Source organism: Sphaerodactylus townsendi, linkage group LG15, assembly GCF_021028975.2.
Source record: "Sphaerodactylus townsendi isolate TG3544 linkage group LG15, MPM_Stown_v2.3, whole genome shotgun sequence".
NCBI lineage: Eukaryota > Metazoa > Chordata > Lepidosauria > Squamata > Sphaerodactylidae > Sphaerodactylus > Sphaerodactylus townsendi.
In genome coordinates, this window is record NC_059439.1 from 26,722,638 (window position 1) to 26,744,333 (window position 21,696).

General features: G+C 46.3%; 1 protein-coding gene across 1 annotated transcript; it reads right to left on the bottom strand.

The window, feature by feature from the left end:
• Nucleotides 1-6,065: 6,065 nt before the first annotated feature.
• On the bottom strand, nucleotides 6,066-18,947 carry BAX (BCL2 associated X, apoptosis regulator). Its single transcript, XM_048518008.1, has 6 exons — nucleotides 18,812-18,947; nucleotides 14,552-14,600; nucleotides 14,235-14,399; nucleotides 12,488-12,623; nucleotides 12,274-12,378; nucleotides 6,066-10,288 (listed from the first exon to the last, which is right to left on the bottom strand). Exons 1-6 carry the CDS (start codon nucleotides 18,861-18,863, stop codon nucleotides 10,187-10,189), a joined length of 609 nt encoding a protein of 202 aa, XP_048373965.1. The 5' UTR covers nucleotides 18,864-18,947; the 3' UTR covers nucleotides 6,066-10,186.
• Nucleotides 18,948-21,696: the final 2,749 nt, after the last annotated feature.

Here is a 21,696-nt window from a genome sequence, read left to right on the forward strand (position 1 = left end):
GGTTCCCATGGTGGTGGGATTCAAACAGTGGCGTAGCTCCAATGGGGCTGGGCGGGGCACGACGGGGGCGTGGCCAGGCATTCCTGGGTGGGGCATTAATAATTTCTCTGTTACTGTAAAAAACTCTTACTGTAAAAAAAGTTCCTAATTTCCAGCTGGTATCTTTCTGTCCATAATTTAAACTAATTATAGCAAGTCCTATCGTCTACTGCCAACAGAAACAACTACTTCTCCTCCAATTGACTGCCTGTCAAATACTTAATACTTTCAAATACTTAATTTTGTTTCTAGAAATCAAAAGGATACTTTCCTTAAACAAGGAACTTGACCATATTTCTAAAACATGTTTTTAAAACAGCCCAGTAGAGAGAATTATCCCGTTTTCTACCTTCGCTAACCAGCCACATAGGAAACAACAGGACTTTATGATTTTTGGAACTAATGGAATTTCTAACGGAAAAGCAGACCCAATTAGTAACCCACTCTCGGCACACACAAAAAATTAGTAGCCCACTCTCGGGAACAGGTGAGAACCTGCTGGATCCCACCTCTGCAACACATCCTTTCCGGATACTACAATATACAACAGCAAATAAATGACTGACTGACAGTCTTGTCCAACATAACATTTTCTTTGGACTTCTGGAAGTGAGTAACTGATGTAAAAGTATAATCTGCCTTGTGGGGCTGTTTTCCCTGCTATTATTGCCTCCTTTTGTAAACTGATCCATCAGCAAATCCTGGTCCTGGAGGGTAGAAGTTATTAATTGCTAATTAAAAGCCACTAACAGCGCTTGCGGCTTGCTGAGCTATGGCTGCGATCAGGGCAATCGCCGTAATCGGACTCATTAGCCGATGACATCGTCCAGGTTACGACAACCTTTAATCTCTTGCCCCGGTTTGTCTCCTGGAACTGGCGTTTTGCTAACAGCAGCGGAAAACTGGGCTGTCGAAACTCGCGGTAGATCTCTCTCGACTTCTCGGGAGGCCGTCTGAGGTTTTAGTCAGCAGCTGGTAGATTTGCTGAGCACGGAGTGGAGGAAGAGGCCTTCCCGCTTCAGCTCATCTGCAGCTTCCAGCTAGCAATCCTGTTGGTATTTGCAAGTGTCTGTCACAACTCGGTCATAAAAGGGTTAGCTGTTCGTATGCAAACAAGTTGCTGAAGTCACTGTTTCATGAGCTGGTTTATTGATTAGCTATTGGTCAGTTGGATAGCCATCGCTTACATGTTTAGTGAGCACGTACACCAGAAGGTATGAAGTTAACTTGTTTTCTTTGTTTCAAAGGAGAAGACCACATGGACAGAGAGAAGCAGGAAGGAAGAGCGAAATGTAGTCTTAAGTGTATAGTTAGTAGTACTGTAAACATGTAATAGAGCAGTATAGCATTTATTCATTTTATTTCATGTAACTACTCTTTTAAATTAGTAAACTTTTATATAAAGCGACTCAAAGTATCTCTGGTTCTCTTCTTTCCCGCTGGATGCTGCTTCCACATATCTGCTTATATGTCTCTTCTAATCAAATACCAGTGGTGGAATCCAAAATTTTTAATAACAGGTTGGTGGTGGGATTCAAACAGTGGCACCGCCACATACGCTGCCACAAACACGCACCTCCAGTCCCTATTGGTCAGGGAGGTTGCTTTAGTAACCCCTTCTCGGCACTCAGAAAAAATTAGTAACCACTTCTAGAGAAGTGGTGAGAACTGGTTGGATCCCACCTCTGTCAAATACCCTTCAAATACTCAACTTAGAACAAGAGGACAATAACAGGGTGCTTGCTTGCCCTTTTCATGCTGGTAGATTTGAGTAATAAACTTTGGGAGGCCGAAGACACCTTTCTCACAGCTTTTACCCTCAAAGGCTTACACCCTGGACATCTTGTGTCCATTTATACCCAATCTTTTTCCCCAACAAGGACCCAAACAGCTGACAGCATTCTTCATTCCTGCAAACCAACATGCCCTCTTAAATAAGTGGCATTCTCAGAGTTGCCAGCATAGCTTTGCCAGTTTTTAAGCTGAACCCCCTCACTGCCTTATTATCTCGTCGAATCATAGCAATTATCAGATTTTTTTAAAAGCTCCCAACCATGAAAATCTACACCTGCTCATTTTTAAATATTAAAGGGACAGGATTTCTTTGCCCCGACCGGTTGGCAACTTTAGCTGTCACCAGACCCATGGAGACAGAAAAACCACAAGACCACAGAGAAAAACAAACCAGGGTTAACTGGAAGCAAGCGAAAGGGGTGGTGCTGTACAATATTCCCTCAACAAATGGGACCCCAGTTTTTTTTAGGGAGAGGGTTTTTATTGAAACAATGCATCCCCTGAAAAAAAATATTTACATTCCATCCTTTACAGTACACAATGAGAGATACAGGGGTTATGGCCTTTGAGCATCACAACTGTCTTGTGAAGAAGATCAGGTTGAGTTGTATTCAGTTGAAACTTACAGAAGGGACAACACTTTTGTTAACTGTACTAATCTGAAGTCGCCCAGCAAGCTTCATGGCTCAAAAAAGGATTTGAACCCCCTCTCGCTGGCCTAAGTGAGAAATGTTGGCCTGTACACCCAGTATGCTCTCAAGAAAGAACACAAGGATTTGCATCTATAATGCTGTCATCACACAGAGTGCATATTTACAGTGTGTCAAAATATTTTTTGTCCCATGTCACGACAGGAGAGCCAGCACATCAGTCTGTAGAGCTGAAGGGATTCACTGGTTTCTCTCTACCCCTTGTAGAAATGGTGTATCCCAGCATAGCAATCTGTAAGACCACAAACCCAGGAAAGGGCATTCAGATTCAAATACACTATTCCTGCCAGGGCAAACATACACACGTGTATTCAAAACATTTCAGTTTTTGAAAGTCGGTTCTAAAGCTACCTGTAGGAGACTGGAGACTCCCGAATCAGAAGGTTCAGAATGGAAGAAGAAAAGGTTGGTCTTTCTCCCTACGGCTGGAGAAAGAAAAATGCTCTGTCGAGCATCTTCCTCTTAAGACTTTCCACTTTGGAAAGAAGAAGAAGATGAGTTTGGATTTATATCCCCCCTTTCTCTCCTGCAGGAGACTCAAAGGGGCTTACAATCTCCTTGCCCTTCCCCCCTCACAAAAAACACCCTGTGAGGTAGGTGGGGCTGAGAGAGCTCCGAGAAGCTGTGACTAGCCCAAGGTCACCCAGCTGGCGTGTGTGGGAGTGTACAGGCTAATCTGAATTCTCCAGATAAGCCTCCACAGCTCAGGCGGCAGAGCTGGGAATCAAACCCGGTTCCTCCAGATTAGATACACGAGCTCTTAACCTCCTACGCCACTGCTGCTCTCTCAACAGTGTTTTATTCATACCTACAAAAGAAAACAAGATGGTATCAAAAGGACAATTTATAAACTAACCATAACATAGCTTCTAGTATACTGTGCCTGAACACCACAGAGCTATGAATCTCTCCGTTCAAGTCTTTGTTAAAGAGTGGGGAATATAACACAATTACAGACCAAGCAAGGGGCCTTCATCATTTTATGCTAAAATTACATGTACAATTGATATATTGTCTCTGAGAATTGGAGGCTGCCATAGAAGCCATTTGGATAGGTTTTTGTGGGATATAAATCTATTCAATAAACCAAACAGAAAGGGCGGATGATCGGAAGCGTCTAAAAGGTTTGTGGAGTTGGGTGGTTGTGTGGATAGTATGGTGAGACCGCCCCCTGTTGGAAACCAGCTAGAAAACCACTCTGTCACTCCGCCTCAGCCTGTGTGTGTCCTTGAGTACAGCTCAACACAATCAACAACCATCATTACAGGAACAAATTTGACAGAGTTAATGGATATTAAGGGCACCTGAGAAATATAGGCCTAGTCTTGGTCTATGCAATCCCTGGCTTTAAGCTTTCCCATCCAGACAGCCACAGGGTCTGACTTCCCACCAAGATGGACATAATATTCTGATTTCTGTCCACCTCGTCGGTTTCTGAATGTAAAGTTCTGGTTTTGCCCCTGAAATCCCCACTTGGTCTGGGGCCAAGCTATCTTGAGAACCACTTTCTCCCTGCCCCTCCATAAATCATTTTATACACCCCCTCCCCTCCCCATCATTTTCCTCCATTGACGTTGTGGTGGGAACTTACCTGAGGTCTTGTCGGTAGCCAAGAATAGATGATGTTAAAATGCAATTGGAAGTACAGGCTTTGAAATGGTTATCTGTAGAAAGCAGTTCGCTTAGGATATTTGTTAGTCTTGTGTAATTTTCTGAAGGTTAAGAGCTCGTGTATCTAATCTGGAGGAACCGGGTTTGATTCCCAGTTCTGCCACCTGAGCTGTGGAGGCTTATCTGGGGAATTCAGATTAGCCTGTACACTCCCACACACGCCAGCTGGGTGACCTTGGGCTAGTCACAACTTCTCGGAGCTCTCTCAGCCCCACCTACCTCACAGGGTGTTTGTTTTGAGGGGGGAAGGGCAAGGAGATTGTAAGCCCCTTTGAGTCTCCTGCAGGAGAGAAAGGGGGGATATAAATCCAAACTCTTCTTCTTCTTCCTTCTCTGAAGCACCCAGATAGGAAGAAAAAGGACTTTATTGCCTGCCAATAGAGGTATGAGTTATATCCTCCCAAAGTTCACCTGGAGGCACTAGATTTTATAATACCTCAGGTTTCTAGTTTCAAGGATATATCCCAGACTCTGGGTCTCCAGCCCTCACTATGGATAGCGTGTCCTCACTCCTCCCTGCGATAAGAGTAGAAAAGTGTGAATTGTTTTATTATTTTATGGCACCAGCCTGGCCTTCAATACTTGGCTGTCATTCTTTTTGGGTGATGGGTTGACCCAGGATACCTGGGGTTGCTCATTACCATAATAGACTCTCCACCCAGGGGTGTGAAAAGCCCATTTCTTTTAGAACAGGGGTTTGCAACCTGCGGCTCTCCAGATGTTCATGGACTACAATTCCCATCAGCCCCTGCCAGCATGGCCAATTGGACATGCTGGCAGCGGCTCATGGGATTTTTAGTCCATGATAGTCCATGAATATCTGGAGAGCCGCAGGTTGCAGACCCCTGTTTTAGAACATGCGACCTGTGTTCTTGTATGAAATGGGCCTAACCTGTTCAGGTATGTAAAGGGACGGATCGAAATGTTAACTAGGCTTTTGCACTGCTATAGTCTGTTAGGGGTTAGTTCCTAGGAGATTACCTAGTTATGTTGATTATATGTGTTGCTGTGATTATTGTTGCTTCAGTTTGATATTATAGCTGATGCCTGTTGTTTACCATGCTAGGTTTATCTTGTTCTTAATGTTGTTTTATGATTCTATGCTTATTATTCATAGTGATATTTATGATGTTGTCTATGTTATTGCTGTTTTCTGACCCTTGTTTATTGTTATTATGGTTTTAATGTTTGTAGTATGATGTTTTGATTACTGATATTACCCTGTTGTGCATCACCCTTTGGGGGAGGTAGGTATATAAATTAATCATACCATACCAACTAGTGATGTATTGATGACGTAGACGAAGAAGAATTTGTGTTTATATCCCCGCTTTTCTCTCCTGTAGGAGACTCAAAGGGGCTTACAATCTCCTTGCTCTTCCCCCCTCAACACCTTGTGAGGTAGATGAGACGGAGTGCTCAGCTGTGACTAGCCCAAGCTAGCATGTGTTGGAGTGCACAGGCTAATCTGAATTTCCCAGATAAGCCTCCACAGCTCAAGTGGCAGAGTGGGGAATCAAACCTGGTTCCTCCAGATTAGAATGCACCTGCTCTTAACCACTACGCTCACACTGGCTCTCATATTGACTTACGTATAAAGCACTAAAGTGGCTCAGTTGTATACTTTGCTTCTATCTTGGTCAGAGGACCTACCATTTTGCAGCAGCTTAATAAATCCTTTTTATTCTTTTACACATCTCATCTCTTATGTGACCTGAGTTTTAGGGGACCTGATCCCGGTTCATAAACACATGATCATCCCTTGGGAGAAGCAAATCTGCCATCTGTCTACAAGGCAGCGGACCTGTGAGAATAGGTTTGCGACAGTTTCACTCTACAAACGACACCAAGTTCGATGTTTTTTTTTTATTTCCACAAGTCAGAAAACAAATGAGCTTCACAGTTAACAAGTCAGAAAAGATGTATCAAAACATTTCTTTTTAAAAAAAATTATAAAAAGGGAAGGTAGATTTGTTTTTCTTGTTTAAAAAAAGGTCTAGAAACCATTCCATGGGCGGGGGAATCGATTGCATAGAAAAAAATGACCATGACTATGTAAAACAGTGGCCAATGGCAGCCCCAAGCATGTATAGTAGAAGAGTGTTTTTTTGTCACAGGCATTGATGTAAGGCTCAGGGTCAGCTGTTCAGTGCCAGGATTAGGGGATCCTGCAGAAATAGGATTAGCAATCCCCTTCCCACCCTAAAACTAATATGTTTGAATGGTGCCCTCCGAAGACATGGTACTCAGTTGGAAGGCTGAGTGAAAACCCTGATGGATATTTTCTACCACCTTGCCAAAGGATTGCTTCTTCCCCAGTGACTATAGTTGAAGGCTTTGAGAAGAAGTAGGAAGCAACTCTCATTAAGGTATTACTCCCAGAAGGCTGACGTGGAAGCTGCAGGGATCTCTCGTTATGATTTCTACTTTGTGAAGTGGAGATTATCGCTGGTGTTGTGGGGAAAGAGAAGTGGGGGGGAGGAAAATGCAATTCAGCAGAGACACCACAAATAGCCCCACTGGTCCTTCGCCCACTGAAGAGACCCATGAAGTATGGCTGCTTGCACGTTCCATTTTGTGCAATATGTTTGTCGCTCTGGCCATCAAGGGACAACGTATCCCATAACTGTCTGCTGAAATACTTTTTTGGCACTTGCCCAGACAGGTGTGATAAACCGTAAAATTCTTTGGGGAATGGCTGAAGGTATTGGCAGAGACAAACGTCCTTTACCGAAAACAGGAGAGAAACTTGATGTAAAATGGCAAAGACCAAGAACAGAATAGCTCCTACCCAACAGAGTGGGGGGGACTCCTATACGAATCATGGCATAACAGCAATCAAAGACACACAGCAAGCATTATTATACCTGTCAGACTTCCCAAGCCCACCACAGAGAGATGCCAACGGTCCAAGAATTCATCCCACCTCAAGTTTGAGATTACATTGAGATTACCCACACATTGTCAAGCCTAGAACGAATATCAAACGGCGGAAAACCCGGAACGTTGGCACCCCTTCTCCCACCCAGTTAGCAAATTCTCAAACCTGAACTCTCGAGTTTGTAACTCCCAAGTAACGACATCATGAAAACACACAGCATAACAAAACCCCTTCCAAACAATGACATCACGAGCCCCGACCTCTCCCTCAAAAATCTTCTACTCTCAAATCCTACAATGTCAGCAGGTACAGCCCAGTTTCTCACACGCACCCTGGTTCAAAATTTCGGAAATTCCAATTTCTCCAACCCCCCCCCCCCTCACTAATGAAAACACACTTTTCCTGAGGTAACGCAAAACCCTCCCCCAATATAATTATTCAAGTATAACTGATTCTCCGCAGCCTGTGCCACTCACTGGATTTTCTACCCCAGGACCTTCGCTTCCGTCTACCTTCAAACCTCACCTGTACATTCACAACAGCTGGCTTTTACAAATAGTGGTGGCAGCCACACAGAAGGAAGGGGAGGGTGGGGGTTTCAAATGATGAATCATGACCTGATTGGATTTTTTAAAAAGATGCTTTAGGAAACGGTGGTTTGCACCTGTACAACTCATGATCGGGAAAGCTGTGGGCAGTGGAAGTCCGTAAGAATGGGGAAAGGAAGACAATGTTGATAGTTCTGTAATAAGCATCCTCTTCCCCTGCCTGTCGCTTATCTTCCCTTCCATCCCCCAGCAACTGCTGCAGCTAAAAATATCTGGTTCCCCTCATCCAAGATGGTTTCCAAAACAATCCACAGTATTGACTTAGATGGAGGTGGGGGAAGTTACTCTGCTTAGCCAACCAAAAGCAACATATATTGTGAGGAAGACAAATGTTGCCAGCTCTGGTATTTCTGAACTGCACCCTTTGGGGCAGGTTGAACCGTTTCTCATGGTTGCCACTGTGTTCTCATGGTTGCTGCTACCCAAATCCCAGCGACGGTGTTTTCTTTGAGGTCTGGTTCACACACGTGAGAGAACGAGGAACGAAACAACAGAATGGACTATTCCAACCGGCTCAAAAAGATGATCTCCTGTTTTTAAAAAAGAAAAACTACTGCAAACAGAACATCAACACAGCAAAGAAAGAGGGTAACACCTGCTTTCCTACTGTGCTACTCTTCTGTTCACACTGCTTTTTCTTTTGAAGGAGAAGGCACGTTCAAAGTTGGAATCCACCACCAGCAGTCTGAAGTGGTACAGTCCATTCTGAAGTAGTACAGTCCACCTCCGCTTTCTGCCACCACATTCTTCGGTCTGACTGAACCAGACTGTATGGCTACACTTGGGCCCATCTCTCCCCCTTCCAGAGGAGAAAAAAATAATACACGGACAACCACAGCGAAGACAGAGGCAAGAGAGCTTAGCAGGCCTAAAAGGCCCTCTTCTCAACAAGAAAGGTTACAGGAAGCTGGCTTTGCTGGTTACAGGAAGTTGGTTTTGCTATCCTCCGCTTGCGTGATGTACCCTCAGCACAGTTCTAATTCTCCAGCTCCGTCTGCAGGAGGCAAACTCCACTGCCGGAAGGCCCTCTAATATATTACATGCTCCATCCTCCTATCCACCCCCCCCCCCCCGCTCTGAACCACCCAAAAATATAGATCAGTTAATTTTTTTCACCCCTAAACAGTTTCCAGCATAAATAAAAGGGCAAACGTTTCAGCCGAGAGACAGAATGCGGAGGCTTCGGCAATGGCACGAGCCCCACTTCCTTATGTAAAAAATAGTTTTGAAGCACCAGTTGCTGTGAAAGTCAATTCCGCATAATCCAGACCTGTACAAAAGTAGTATCTGCATGGCAACACAGTGGGAGAGGGCATCCTTCCAGATGTTGAGAGCAGCATCCAGCCAGATGTGCAGAAGAATCTTTTCCTTGCACACAACTGAAGAGAAGCCACACAAGGGAATATCGAATGCTCACCTTTCTCTACCCCAGCCACAACTGGATATCCCATACTAGGGCACGGTAAGTGAAAGACAGATTGAGTGTCGGATGCCTTATTTTTTTTTTTGCTAGCTGAACTGACAGGCCTAAGCAACACAGTTAATCCAGTGGCGGTCTGGAAGAGTCTAACAGTGAAATCAAGAACCTTTACAGAATGGATGGGAGTCTGCCGGGTCCTCCTTCACTGCCGCTCCTTCCCTAAGCCGCCAAGACCCTCCGGCAGTCGGAAGCATCTTTTCCAACGGGGAGGAACTAAGCCGACAAATCCCTCCTGCGCCAAAGGGTCCCTCAAGCTGTGCCCTCTCGCCAGGCGCACAATCTCTTGGGTTCCAACCGGAGAGCAGTTGCTTCGCGTGGTGCCACTCGCTCGTTTCTCGGTCTTCCAACAGATCCGTCGTCGGACAGATGCCCCATCACCCGTACCAAGCCTCTCTTAAGAAAAGCACTGCTTCAAAATCCCCCGTTTTACATCAGCCGCTGCAGGGCGTCTGTCTAAATTCATCTCCCGAACTGTGCCTAGGTAACTCTGCGTTTGCAATTTAGAACCCAAGGGCCAAATTTCACGTTCTGCAGGGGCAGGATTGGGTGTTTCGACTAATGCATGTTGAATCTGCCTATCCAAGGTTGGCTTGCACAGATGCACTCGAATCCGCCTAGTTTGAAGTAGTCAAGACAAAATATCTTGTTGTCCGGCTGCAGAAAACCACATACAGATTCTGCAGTGTGGTGAGCTCACCGCAATCCTTCATTTCGCCCTCCCCTACATCCTTCAAAAACTGAAGTTCGCAACCTCAGCGGCCTATGACCTCTAACCTCCAGGAGGCACAGACAGGCAAAAGAAAAAGCAAGAAGTACATGTCCCATGGAGGTGTGCGCTTTTGAAAAAAAGGCACCAAAAAGCTCATCAGTCCCATCTCAGGGGACAAAAAAAATCACAGCCCATTTTTTTTCCTCTTGATTAGGAAATCGAGGGGACCCGCCCTCATTGTTCCCAGAATGAAAAATGTGTGCCCCTCCCTCTCTACTGGGGGGGTCCTGACGATTAAGACATTTTCCAGAAGGTCAGCGACGCCGTGAGGACCCCGGCGGCAAACACAGCGATGGTTTGCCAAGTGGGGGTGCCGAAGTAAGACAGGAGGCCTTCCTGGAAAACAAGATGGGGAAGAATTCAGGTGGCGCGAACGGCGAAGCGCGAACATGACGCGACTGCGACAGCCCTGTTTGCCAAATTCCTCCCCAGAGGATTTTTTTAAATCATTGCATGGAGCCAATGTGGCGTAGCACTTCAGAGTGCTGGAGTGAGACCTGATACCCAAGTTCCAATCCCAACCTGCCATGGAAGTCCACTGGGAGATCTTAAACCAGCCATTCTCTCAGCCTAGTCTATTTCACAGATCAGGGGCGTACCACCCAGAGGGACATAGAAGAGAAGAAGAAGAGGAGTTTGGATTTATATCCCCCCTTTCTCTCCTGCAGGAGACTCAAAGGGGCTTACAATCTCCTTGCCCTTCCACCCTCACAACAAACACCCTGTGAGGTAGGTGGGGCTGAGAGAGCTCCGAGAAGCTGTGACTAGCCCAAGGTCACCCAGCTGGCATGTGTGGGAGTGTACAGGCTAATCTGAATTCCCCAGATAAGCCTCCACAGCTCAGGCGGCAGAGCGGGGAATCAAACCCGGTTCCTCCAGATTAGATACACGAGCTCTTAACCTCCTATGCCACTGCTGCTCCTGCACATACAGGATCAAATGTCCCCAGGCTGCAGCCATATAGTCACCGGGGGGGGGGATTGCCTCCCTACACCCCTCCTCCTTTCCCCTGGGTCCATACACTTGGTCGTGGTGGGGGAGGATGGTCGCCCATGGCGGGGACGGGACATGACTCAGATTTTGCACCGGGATACATTTTCCCTAGATATGATTCTGTCACAGATAAAGATAAAACGGAGGTAGGGAAAATTACAGCCACATAAATACCTTGTGAAACAATTTACGGACCTCAAGGAGGCAAGTAACGGAGGGATCTTTTGTCCATTCCATGGTCGGAGGGTAACCAAAGAACGAGTGGTGGCTAAGTGTGCCACTCTAAATGGGCACCATGAATGCACGAGGCTGCCTTCTACTGAGAAAGACTGCTGCTATTTCAGGACCACTCTTCTCTATGTTGACTGGCAGTGACTGCGTGGAGTCCCAGGCAAGGGGGCTTTCGTATCAACTCTGACCTAATCACAGCACTGGCTGTGGAGCATATGTGGGATGCAGGTTTGTAAGCGGACAGCTGTAAACAACAGCAACCTTTAAGGCACTGGCCGGAGACTCTCAGGCTTGACAGCTGAGGGCCAGCATTAAGTAGCAATTACAGCGTTGGACTAGGATCTGAGAGACGCCAGGTTCAATTCCCCACTCCACCACAGAAGCTTACTAGGTGACCCCGGGCCAGCCTAACACTTTCAGCCTAACCTACCTCACAGGATTGTTGTGTGGGGAACATGGAGGGGGAGGGAAGGATGTTAATCATTTTGGCTCCCCAAAAGTGAGGTTTTAAATGAAGTACCGTATATACTCGTGTATAACTCGACCCGAATATAAGTCGAGGCACCTAATTTTACCTCAAAAAAACTGGGAAAGCTTATTGACTCGAGTATAAGTCTAGGGTGGGAAATGCAGCAGCTACTGGTAAATTTCAAAAATAAAAATAGATAACAGTCGGGCGCTATTTGGGGGTCTCTGCCACTGACCTCCCATCTCACCAATCCCAAGGTCTCTGCCACCGACTTCTCCATACTACAGCTTGTCCAGCTCACCCGGGTTGACTGGCTGTCACCTGCCAAGAGCCATGGGCCGGCCAGCGCCGAGAAAAAGACACAGGCAGAGAAAGCGGCTGAAAGTGGGGAGGCAGAGAAGAAGGCAGGAGAGAGCGAAGACGGGAGAGGGGGAACGCCACACAAGAATTAAGTGGGACCCTCACTCGCGTATAAGTTGAGGGTTCCCATCCAGGGAACCCAGTGGCAACATCACAGTTTTTGAAGCAAACCTCACCGCCACAAAAAATGTGCTGAAAAAGTAGACTTATACACGAGTATATAAGGTAACTAAATTCTAGAATCTTGGGAGAGTTCACACGTACTCACCCATCCACCCTGGGCTTGGATCCAGGCCACGACGTGCTCTTGGATATATTCCATCGTCCAGCTAATTATGGTCCTTATGAGGTCCGGTACTTTAGTGCAAATTGCCTGCCCGTGGAGCGGCAAAGGAAACAAGGAAAGAAGAGCCAGTTATTAGCAGAAATCAGAACTGGGGACGCAGGGGGGACTGGTAGCGCAACAGCAGAGGGGCACTGACCTTCAGAACCAACTTGCACGCGAAGTAGAACAAAGCCACCACGCGGCCCCAGTTGAAGGTCCCGTCCGCGAACATGTCCGCAGCCACCCGTAAGAAGACGTCCTTCGGAGGATATGCCTGCACTTGCTCTATCATCCTGCAGGGGCAGTATCAGAGCAGCCCAGATTAGACATGCACCCATCCAGGGAACCCAGTGGCAACATCACAGTTTTTGAAGCAAACCTCACCGCCACAAGGGTAAACAACAGGAGGAAGTTAGCACAGCTTCTGTTTCCGGAAAACAAGTGTCATCTAATGTGTTTTGCAAGAGTCGGCTGGAAAGGCTGAGCAAAGGCATGCCAATTCACAGGCTCCCTTTTGGAGCAAGACGGCCCAGAATTTAGGAATGAACAAATCAAACCATCCCTGCCAAGCAGTCATTTAAGTTAGAGAAGCAAGCCTTTATTGGCATAGACAGTAGTACAACAATAATAAAAACAGATTAAAAAGCATATACAATACAGGATATACATGTTAGGACGAAGGAAATCTACTGGCATTTAGTAATTTCCAGGAGAAAGTCTGAAGGATCAGGGTTGTCCAACAAGTAGTGTAATCTAATTAAATCGAGGAGATTGGGTAAATGTAAAGGAGTGAGAGTCACATACTTGGATCTGATTTCCTTGAATCTGAGACAGTGAAGTAATTGGTGGGCCAGAGATTCAACTGAGCCATCGTTACATGGGCACAATCTTTTAGCCTTTTCTTGCTTATTAAATCTGCCATGTAACAAGGCAGAAGGCATAACATTAAACCTAGCAAGCATTATGGCTCTCCTTTGAACAGGGTTTACTAAGCAATGCAGGTAGTATGCCAAGTGGCCCCATTCAAATGGGAGAGAAAAATACACGGGGCAAGCAGTCATTTGCAGACTGCCATCTAGAAGTGGCTCCAAAAGAAAGTTTATTGAAGCAGATATCCAGATTCTGTTTTCTGCAGCTAAAGCACCGACTGATACCCTGCAGGAAGGAGGGAAACGGACAAGGCTCTTCTTCATTCTTCTGCTGGGTTTCAGTTTTCTCAGTCTCTCTCTACTGCACAGGTGTCAAACTCACGGCCCTCCAGATGTTATGGACTACAGTTCCCATCACCCTCTGCCAGCATCATGCTGGCAGGGGATGATGGGGACTGTAGTCCATAACATCTGGAGGGCCACGAGTTTGACACCTGTGCTCTACAGAGTAAGATGATGAGCCAGCCCAATAAAAGTGATATCAGACAGCTGGATCTCACTCTTTACAGAGAGCCAGCGTGGTGTAGTAGTTAAGAGCAGGGACACTCTAATCTCGAGAACCGAGTTTGATTCCCCGCTCTGCCACTTGAGCTGCGGAGGCTTATCTGGTGAACTAGATTAGCTTGTGCACTCCAACACGTGCCAGCTGGGTGACCTTGGGCTAGTCACAGTTCTTTGGAGCTCTCTCAGCCCCACCCACCTCACAGGTGTGTGCTGCGGGGGAAGGGAAAGGAGATTGTTAGCCCCTTTGAGTCTCCTTACAGGAGAGAAAGGTGGGGTATACATCCAACTGCCTCTTCTACATAGAAGCCATTGGGCCAAACTCTAGAATGATCAATGCAGACTGGAACTATTAAGATGGGAAAGGGAGAAGAGGTGGAACGGGATCAGGATTGGAACGGGATTCTCAATGGCCGAGGTCCGTCAGAAGCCGGTGGCAGATTCAGACTCGCGTTACATTTGGCCCAAACTCACCTCTGCAGCTCCATGTTGCCATCGAGCTCATCCCCGATCCGGCGCAGGCACTCTGTCAACCTCTTCGTGCTGGGGTCACAAGGCTGGGACTCCGGACTTCCCAGCTCCGTCAACACTTCGTCATAACCAGAATCTCCGCAGCGCTGGACTCGATCCCTGATAAAGCTGTTGCAGGGGCAAGAAAGGGTGGGAGAAGGAAGACCACCGGCGTGAAGCACCAGAACTAATTTGGCTCCCGTGGAAGCCCCCTTGCTTTGCCAGGGCCTCACACCCTAAAACAGGTTCCCCCGTTTCCTTTGGTCCATCAAGACACTCACCCCTTGAGAAGGAGGGTTCCGGTTTTAAGGATCTGGTCAGAAGTGGTGCCTGGAGAGGAGAACATCGTATATGAAAATCAGCAAAGAGGATCCCTGCTGCTCAAGCACAGAAAACTCACCAGAGTCTCAGGAAAACCTCAAAGCCTGTCCCGCCACCCCCACCCACCCCCTTTCCAGTCTGCTTTTTTCAGACTGGGCACTCTTTCCCCACCCTTTTGTGAGATGCAGCAGGAAACAAAGCGGGGGCGAAGAAAACCCAGATAAGAAGTCTTTCTGCTCCTCCTTGCCAAGTCAGCCCCCCCCGGTTTCACTTTCTTTTCCCTCCAAGTCATCTCCCTTTCCCCCGCTGATACGATCCTGTGATGACTAACCATTTGTCAAGCACGCGTACGGTTCGCAGACACCTCTCCGAATGGCTGACTCACCGGGCAAAATGGACTCTGGATTGCCAAACACGTTAACACACCCAGTGAAGGCTGGCTTGCACTTTCTGGCTCATCACATAGACCAGCACTAAGCATTCCTTGTATTTATACCACACCCCTGCTTGGAATCCAAGGTGATGTGCACAGGTGGGTTTATCCCAGGGGTGGCCTGCCTACAGTGCTCCAGATGTTCATGGACTACAATTCCCATCAGCCCCGGCTCACACAGCCAATTGGGAATTGTAGTCCACAATTGTAGTCCATAGGGTGGCTTTCCCTTGGTTTATCCCATCCCCATTTTTAGCTTTATAACTACTCTCTAAGGCAGGATAGATAGATAGATAGATAGATAGATAGATAGATAGATAGATAGAGAGAGAGAGAGAGAGACAGACAGACAGACAGACAGACAGACTTATCCCATCCCCATTTTTAGCTTTATAACTACTCTCTAAGGCAGGATAGATTGATAGATAGATAGATAGATAGAGAGAGAGAGAGAGAGAGAGAGAGACTTATCCCATCCCCATTTTTAGCTTTATAACTACTCTCTAAGGCAGGATAGATTGATAGATAGATAGATAGATAGATAGATAGAGAGAGAGAGAGAGAGAGAGAGAGAGACTTATCCCATCCCCATTTTTAGCTTTATAACTACTCTCTAAGGCAGGATAGATAGATAGATAGATAGATAGATAGATAGATAGATAGATAGATAGATAGATAGATAGATAGATAGATAGATAGATAGATATAGAGAGAGAGAGAGAGAGAGAGAACGAGAACACGCAACAGCATACATATACATGACTGGGCCAAGATTCCACTGAGCTGCACAGTCTTGAGCAGAGATTTGAACCCAGGTCTCCCCAGTCCCAATTGAGAACAGCATTCCTGTGGCGCCTTCTTCCACACCACTGGGTGCCGCGCCCCACTGCCTCCAGATCACTCACAGAGATCTCAGGAGACTACGGCTTTGAACTGGCTCCACAATTTAAGTGTAATGTCTAGACCAGCGCTGAGTCAGTGGTCAAGGACAAAGTCACATCTCTGGACCAGCACCAGATCTACCTGATTCAACTCCCTATAAAGCTGAAGCCATGGAGCCACGTCTCTGGAGCAAAATGCGGTTGACATGACGAAACTAGATATAAAGCTGAAATCACAGCTGCGCATTCTTCCGTGTTTATACCCTCCCTCACATTCTCCCACCTCTGCCAGATCCCTTTTCTATCCACCTTCCTCCACAGCGTTTACACAAAATGTATTCCCCACTTTGAACCCCCTACTTCATCTTCACAACAGCCACCCTGTGAGGTAGGCTAGGTTGGGAGCGTGTGATGGGCCCAAGGTCACCCAGCAAGCTTCCACAGCAGTGTCGGGATTCATATCCCGTTCTCCCAGGCCCTAGTCTGACACTATCTACGCCAGACTTATTAATCAAAAACTGAGTTTGAAAGAACTATGTGCCACAACACTGCCAGCCCTGCAGGACAAAGGGCACCAAAAGATGAAAGAAATACTTCTTTTGACCTAGAACTGTGGTGGCGAACCTTTGGCACTCCAGATGTTATGGACTACAATTCCCACCAGCCCCAGCAGTGGCTGATGGGAACTGTAGTTCATAACATCTGGAGTGCCAAAGGTTCGCCACCACTGACCTAGAACATTGGTTCCTATCCCCTTTTCACTTGCATACCCCTTGGCAACCCAATTCCCTAAAATTGTACCCCCATATTAGCAAACCCATTGTATATTTTTCCCCACATACCCTCAAACGCTCTGGCATACACATATCCCAGGTCGCTTTGATTGTGTGTTCCTGCATTGCAGGAAGTTGGACTTGTTGGCCCTTGGGATCTCTTCCAACTCTATGATTCTGTGAACACTGTTGTAGAGGAATTGCTGGGTGACCTTAAAAGCTCACCCTAACCTACCCCATACAGACGATGAAATCAGAAGAGAATGATGTAAACTGCTTTTGGGTCCCTGCAGCGGAGAAAGGCCAAACAAATGAAGTCATCCCATTTTTTTGAAACGCTGAACTAACCAAGCCCCACCCAAGGTTTAACCTCATAGCACAGGGCCCACGTTTGGGTAACTACATCAGCACACATTCATGTTATCTCTTCCTTCCCCACCTTGATCTAAATTTAGAGTGCAAAATGAAGCTCCGCTCCCCCCCATCTTGCTACAGCTTCTCCCATTTTAATTAATATAATCCACTGTCCTAAATTCGCTGTACCTTTTCTCTAGGACGGTGGCATGGCCAGCTTTTTAAAAAAACTGGCCGCCATTTTTGTTATCGACCACGATTCGATTGGATGATAAATGCCTCTCCTCCGTGACGTGAAAAGCTTTACCCAATAAGAACCGCTGAAGAGGTACAAGAACGACCGAGATGCCACAGGGATGGCCAAATCACAAAACAGTCCTATAGCACCTTAAAGGCTAACAGATTTTATTTACGTGTAAGAGGAACAAGAGAGTTGGCCAACCTACACACAAGACATTTGGCTAGAGCAGTGGTTCTCAACCTGGGGGTCGGGACCCCTTTGGGGGTCGAACTACCCTTTCACAGGGGTCGCCTAAGACTCTCTGCATCAGTGTTCTCCATCTGTAAAATGGATAAATGTTAGGGTTGGGGGTCACCACAACATGAGGAACTGTATTAAAGGGTCGTGGCATTAGGAAGGTTGAGAACCACTGGGCTAGAGGGTCCACCATTGCCATGAATTTCATAACGTTCTACAACTGTTCTTTTTGTGGGAAAAACCCTTTACATCGTGTTCAGCTTTTAATCATTATTTTATGGAACTACAGTCAGCAACAAATGAACCATATTATTATTAGTTAAAGATGAGGGCAAAATAGATCACAGGCAGGCAAGAATAAGAAGTTTTGTGGCACTTTGCGGACTTAAAACTTTCGTACACAAATGAGCACTTTGCCAGGTGTATGACAAACTCCTGTTTACAACATTTTCTCTGCATTGTACCTACAGCCATGCTGTGTAGTGGTTAGAGGGTTGAGCCAGGAGACCAGATTCAAACTGGCAACTGCAACAACCATTGTTCCCAATGAGGACCGACATCTAAAAAGTGCTCCAGACTGAAAGACTTCGCAGGGCCTTTGGGGAGGGGGGGGGGGGTGGGGAGTCCCACGACTTGCGGAGACTATGCGTCACTATAGAAACAGGTTATTAGAAAGTTATTAGAATATAAGCTTTAAATATTAAAGGATAAGGTAGTGTTAAGAGAAGGACAGGTATTCAGGATAGGAAAAGATAAAGTAAGTTCGGTATAGGAAAAGATAAGGTATGTTCAGAAAAGATAAGGTATGTTATGCTCAGGATAGGAAAAGATAAGGGAAGTTCAGGATAGCAAAAGATAAAGTATGTTATGTTCAGGATAGGAAAAGATAAGGGACGTTCAGGTTAGGAAAAGATAAGGTAAAGTAACATGTGGGAATAGTATTGTTAAGCTTGTTTCTGAGAAAAAAGATCTAACACAAAGACTGCTTTAAAATGATTTTTAAAGGCAGGAATCTTTCATACATCCATTGCAAACAACACGGATAGATCTTGCAAGTTTAGGACAGGAAAAGAAGAGACAGATCTGGGACTGGTATTGGTAATGATTACTTCTGGGGGGGAAAAAAGATTTAAAAGAGAGGCTGCTTTGAAAATGAATTTTAAAAAGCAGGGGCGTTTAATGCACCCAAGACGAACCACCACGCGCCCGCCGGGTTTGCAACCGGGGCGCCCCCGCTGCATCCCGCACCCTCTCCTCCCTGCACGGTTGCCGCCACAGCCTGGCCGGCCTCTTCTTCTTACCCGCTTGGGACGGCGAGGGCTCCGGCTCGCGCTCTCGCCCAGCCGCCGCCATCGCCTCGCCGCTCCACCCGAGCTAGAGGCCGGCAAGAAAACTCCGCTGTCCTCGGCTTCCGCCCCGCCCCTTCGCGAGTCACGTGGCCAGGCAGCCCGCAAAGGGGAGAGAAGGCGACCGGATGTTAAAAAAGAATACTCGCGGGAAAGGGGGAGGGGCTAACGAGAGCCACGTGACCAGGACATCCCGCGCTCTCGCCACGCCCCCTTTCTTTCAAATAGGGATTCCAGAAGTCCCTTGGAAGCTTATCTGGAAGCTTATTTATTTAGCCGCAGTGGCGCCGTGGTTAAGAGCAGGTGCATTCTAATCTGGAGGAACCGGATTTGACTCCCCGCTCTGCCGTCTGAGCTGTGGAGGCTTATCTGGGGAATTCAGATTAGCCCGTGCACTCCAACAAACGCCAGCTGGGTGACCTTGGGCTAGTCACAGTTCTTTGGAGCTCTCTCAGCCCCACCCACCTGACAGGGTGTTTGTTCTGAGGGGGGAAGGGCAAGGAGATTGTAAACCCCTTTGAGTCTCCTACTGGAGAGAAAGGGGGGGATATAAATCCAAATTATTATTCTTGTTCTTCTGGAAAGCACGTATGGTTTTATCCCTCCTGAGAGCATGCATGATTTTATCCCCCCTCTCCAGGAAAGCATGCATGATTTTATCCCCCCTCTCCAGGAATGCATGCATGGTTTTATCCCTCCTCTCTTCAGGAAAGCATGCATGGCTTTATCCCTCCTCTCTTTCTCCAGGAAAGCATGCATGATTTTATCCCCCCGCCTCTCCAGAAAAGCATGCATGGTTTTATCCCTCTTCTCTTCAGGAAAGTGTGCATGATTCTGTCCCCATTGTGTCCTCACAACCCTCTTGCGAGGTAGGTTGTGATGTGATTTCGTGGTTAGGTGCAGGGGCCTTCAAGTTTGATTCACCGCTCTGGGTGACAGCTGACCCTGGGGATCTTGTGCCAGCTAAGCGCTCTCCACCTAATCTATTTCACTGGGTTGTTGTGAGAATAAAATAGAGGAGAATGATGTAAAGTGCTTTTCTCCATTGGGAGAAAGGCGCGGTATAAATGCGGTAAATAGGTTAAGCTGAAAAACTGTGAGCTTATGAGCTTCCATGTGTCAGAGTGGGAATTTGAACCCATAAAAACCCAGAGTGGGAATTTGAACCCATAAAATTAAGTATGCAGGTTTTATGGGTTTGCAGGAAACAGGAGCTTGTTAGGTGATACTATCTTACAAAATTGCCCCGGTTTTTAAAAAATCCTTGTAACAGTTTTGTGAGGTAGGTTGAAAGAGAATGATTGGTTCAAGGTCACACAGTCAGTTTTTATAGCAAGGAGAGATTTGAACCCAAAGTCTCCCTTATGCAACACCAGCTTTTATACCACTCTGCCTCTCAATGAATGAGAAAACAGGAAGGGATGGGCACTTGTTTATTTAACTTTTGTACTGCATTCCGGGTTCACAAAGCGACTTGCAATAATAAAAGTATAAAAATACAGTAAACGCTGTTGTGTGTTTATTATCTAACACATGCGTATATGAAACCAGGAGTAAAAGTTTATAAACTTCCTTGAAGCGTAGCTTACTGGCAACTACAAATCTTTCCTGGGAGTCAACAAAGCTTACAAGTAGTAGTGGTGATTTGCAAACAAACCTCAAAACCAACTGTTGAGTAATACCTTTCATTATGGCTGACCAAGATATCCGCAGAACTGCGCCTCACCAAGCAGCTCCAAAATTTTGAGTGCTCTGGGACTTGCAGTCGCAAAGGGTTGCTGGCTCTTGGTTGGAAAATACTTGGGAGATTTTGGAGACGGTGGCTACATGGAAGATGGAGTTTGGAAGGGGAGAGACCTCCAAGGCAGCCATTTTCTCCAGCGCAAATGATCTCTGTAATCTACATAAGAATAAGCCAGCTGGATCAGACCAGAGTCCATCTAGTCCAGCACTCTGCTACTCGCAGTGGCCCACCAGGTGCCATTGGGAGCTCACATGCAGGATGTGAAAGCAATGGCCTAGAGATCAGTTGTAATCCTGGGAGATCTCTTGACCTCATCTGCAGGTCCGCCATAACAAATATATAGGGAGAGTGCAACAAAAGAGCAGAAAAACACCCACTTTGCCCAAAATCAGCTAGCATAAGAACAAGCCAGCTGGCTCAGACCAGAGTCCATCTAGTCCAGCTCTCTGCTACTCGCAGTGGCCCACCAGGTACCACTGGGAGCTCACATGCAGGATGTGAAAGCAATAGCCTTATGCGGCTGTTGCTCCCGAGCACCTGGTCTGCTAAGGCATTTGCAATCTCAGATCAAAGAGGATCAAGATTGGTAGCCATAAATCGACTTCTCCTCCATAAATCTGTCCAAGCCCCTTTTAAAGCTATCCATAGCAGTACCTTAACATTGAATGACACGAAACCAGTTTCTCCTGAACACTAACTTTCAAAACCAGTTTAATCAATACTACATCAAACTTAATATTTCCTAGGTACTCATAAGTGTCTTCGCAACCTCCTATACAAAATAATATTATACCAATATTCAGGCAAAATGTTAGATCAACACTCCTTCAGGCTAATTAGCCACTAGTTTCAGATCTGATCTCTCCATCTTCTTGGCCCAAAGAATGCTGAAGCAATATATAAATATTCAATGGTTACATATTGTTACACTCCTAAACTAAAAATGTGTTTTCACGCTGTAAATATATTCACTTACAAGCTCTGTAAGCTGAAAAGCACAATTTTTTCTTAATGGCGTCTTTGCAATTGCAGATAATTGTAATACTGAGTTTGATATAGTATTGATTAAACTTTTTTATTTGTTGTTTTTCTGCTC

Bases quoted from the DNA above. Each gene is read 5' to 3' on its own strand.
- BAX (XM_048518008.1), bottom strand. From the start codon at position 18,863: ATGGCGGCGGCTGGGCGAGAGCGCGAGCCGGAGCCCTCGCCGTCCCAA. The intron at 14,400-14,551 runs GTGAGTGTCTTG...CCCCTGCAACAG, and splicing joins GGAACCCTCCTTCTCAAGGG to CTTTATCAGGGATCGAGTCC. The intron at 12,624-14,234 runs GTGAGTTTGGGC...CTGCCCCTGCAG, and splicing joins GGCAACATGGAGCTGCAGAG to GATGATAGAGCAAGTGCAGG.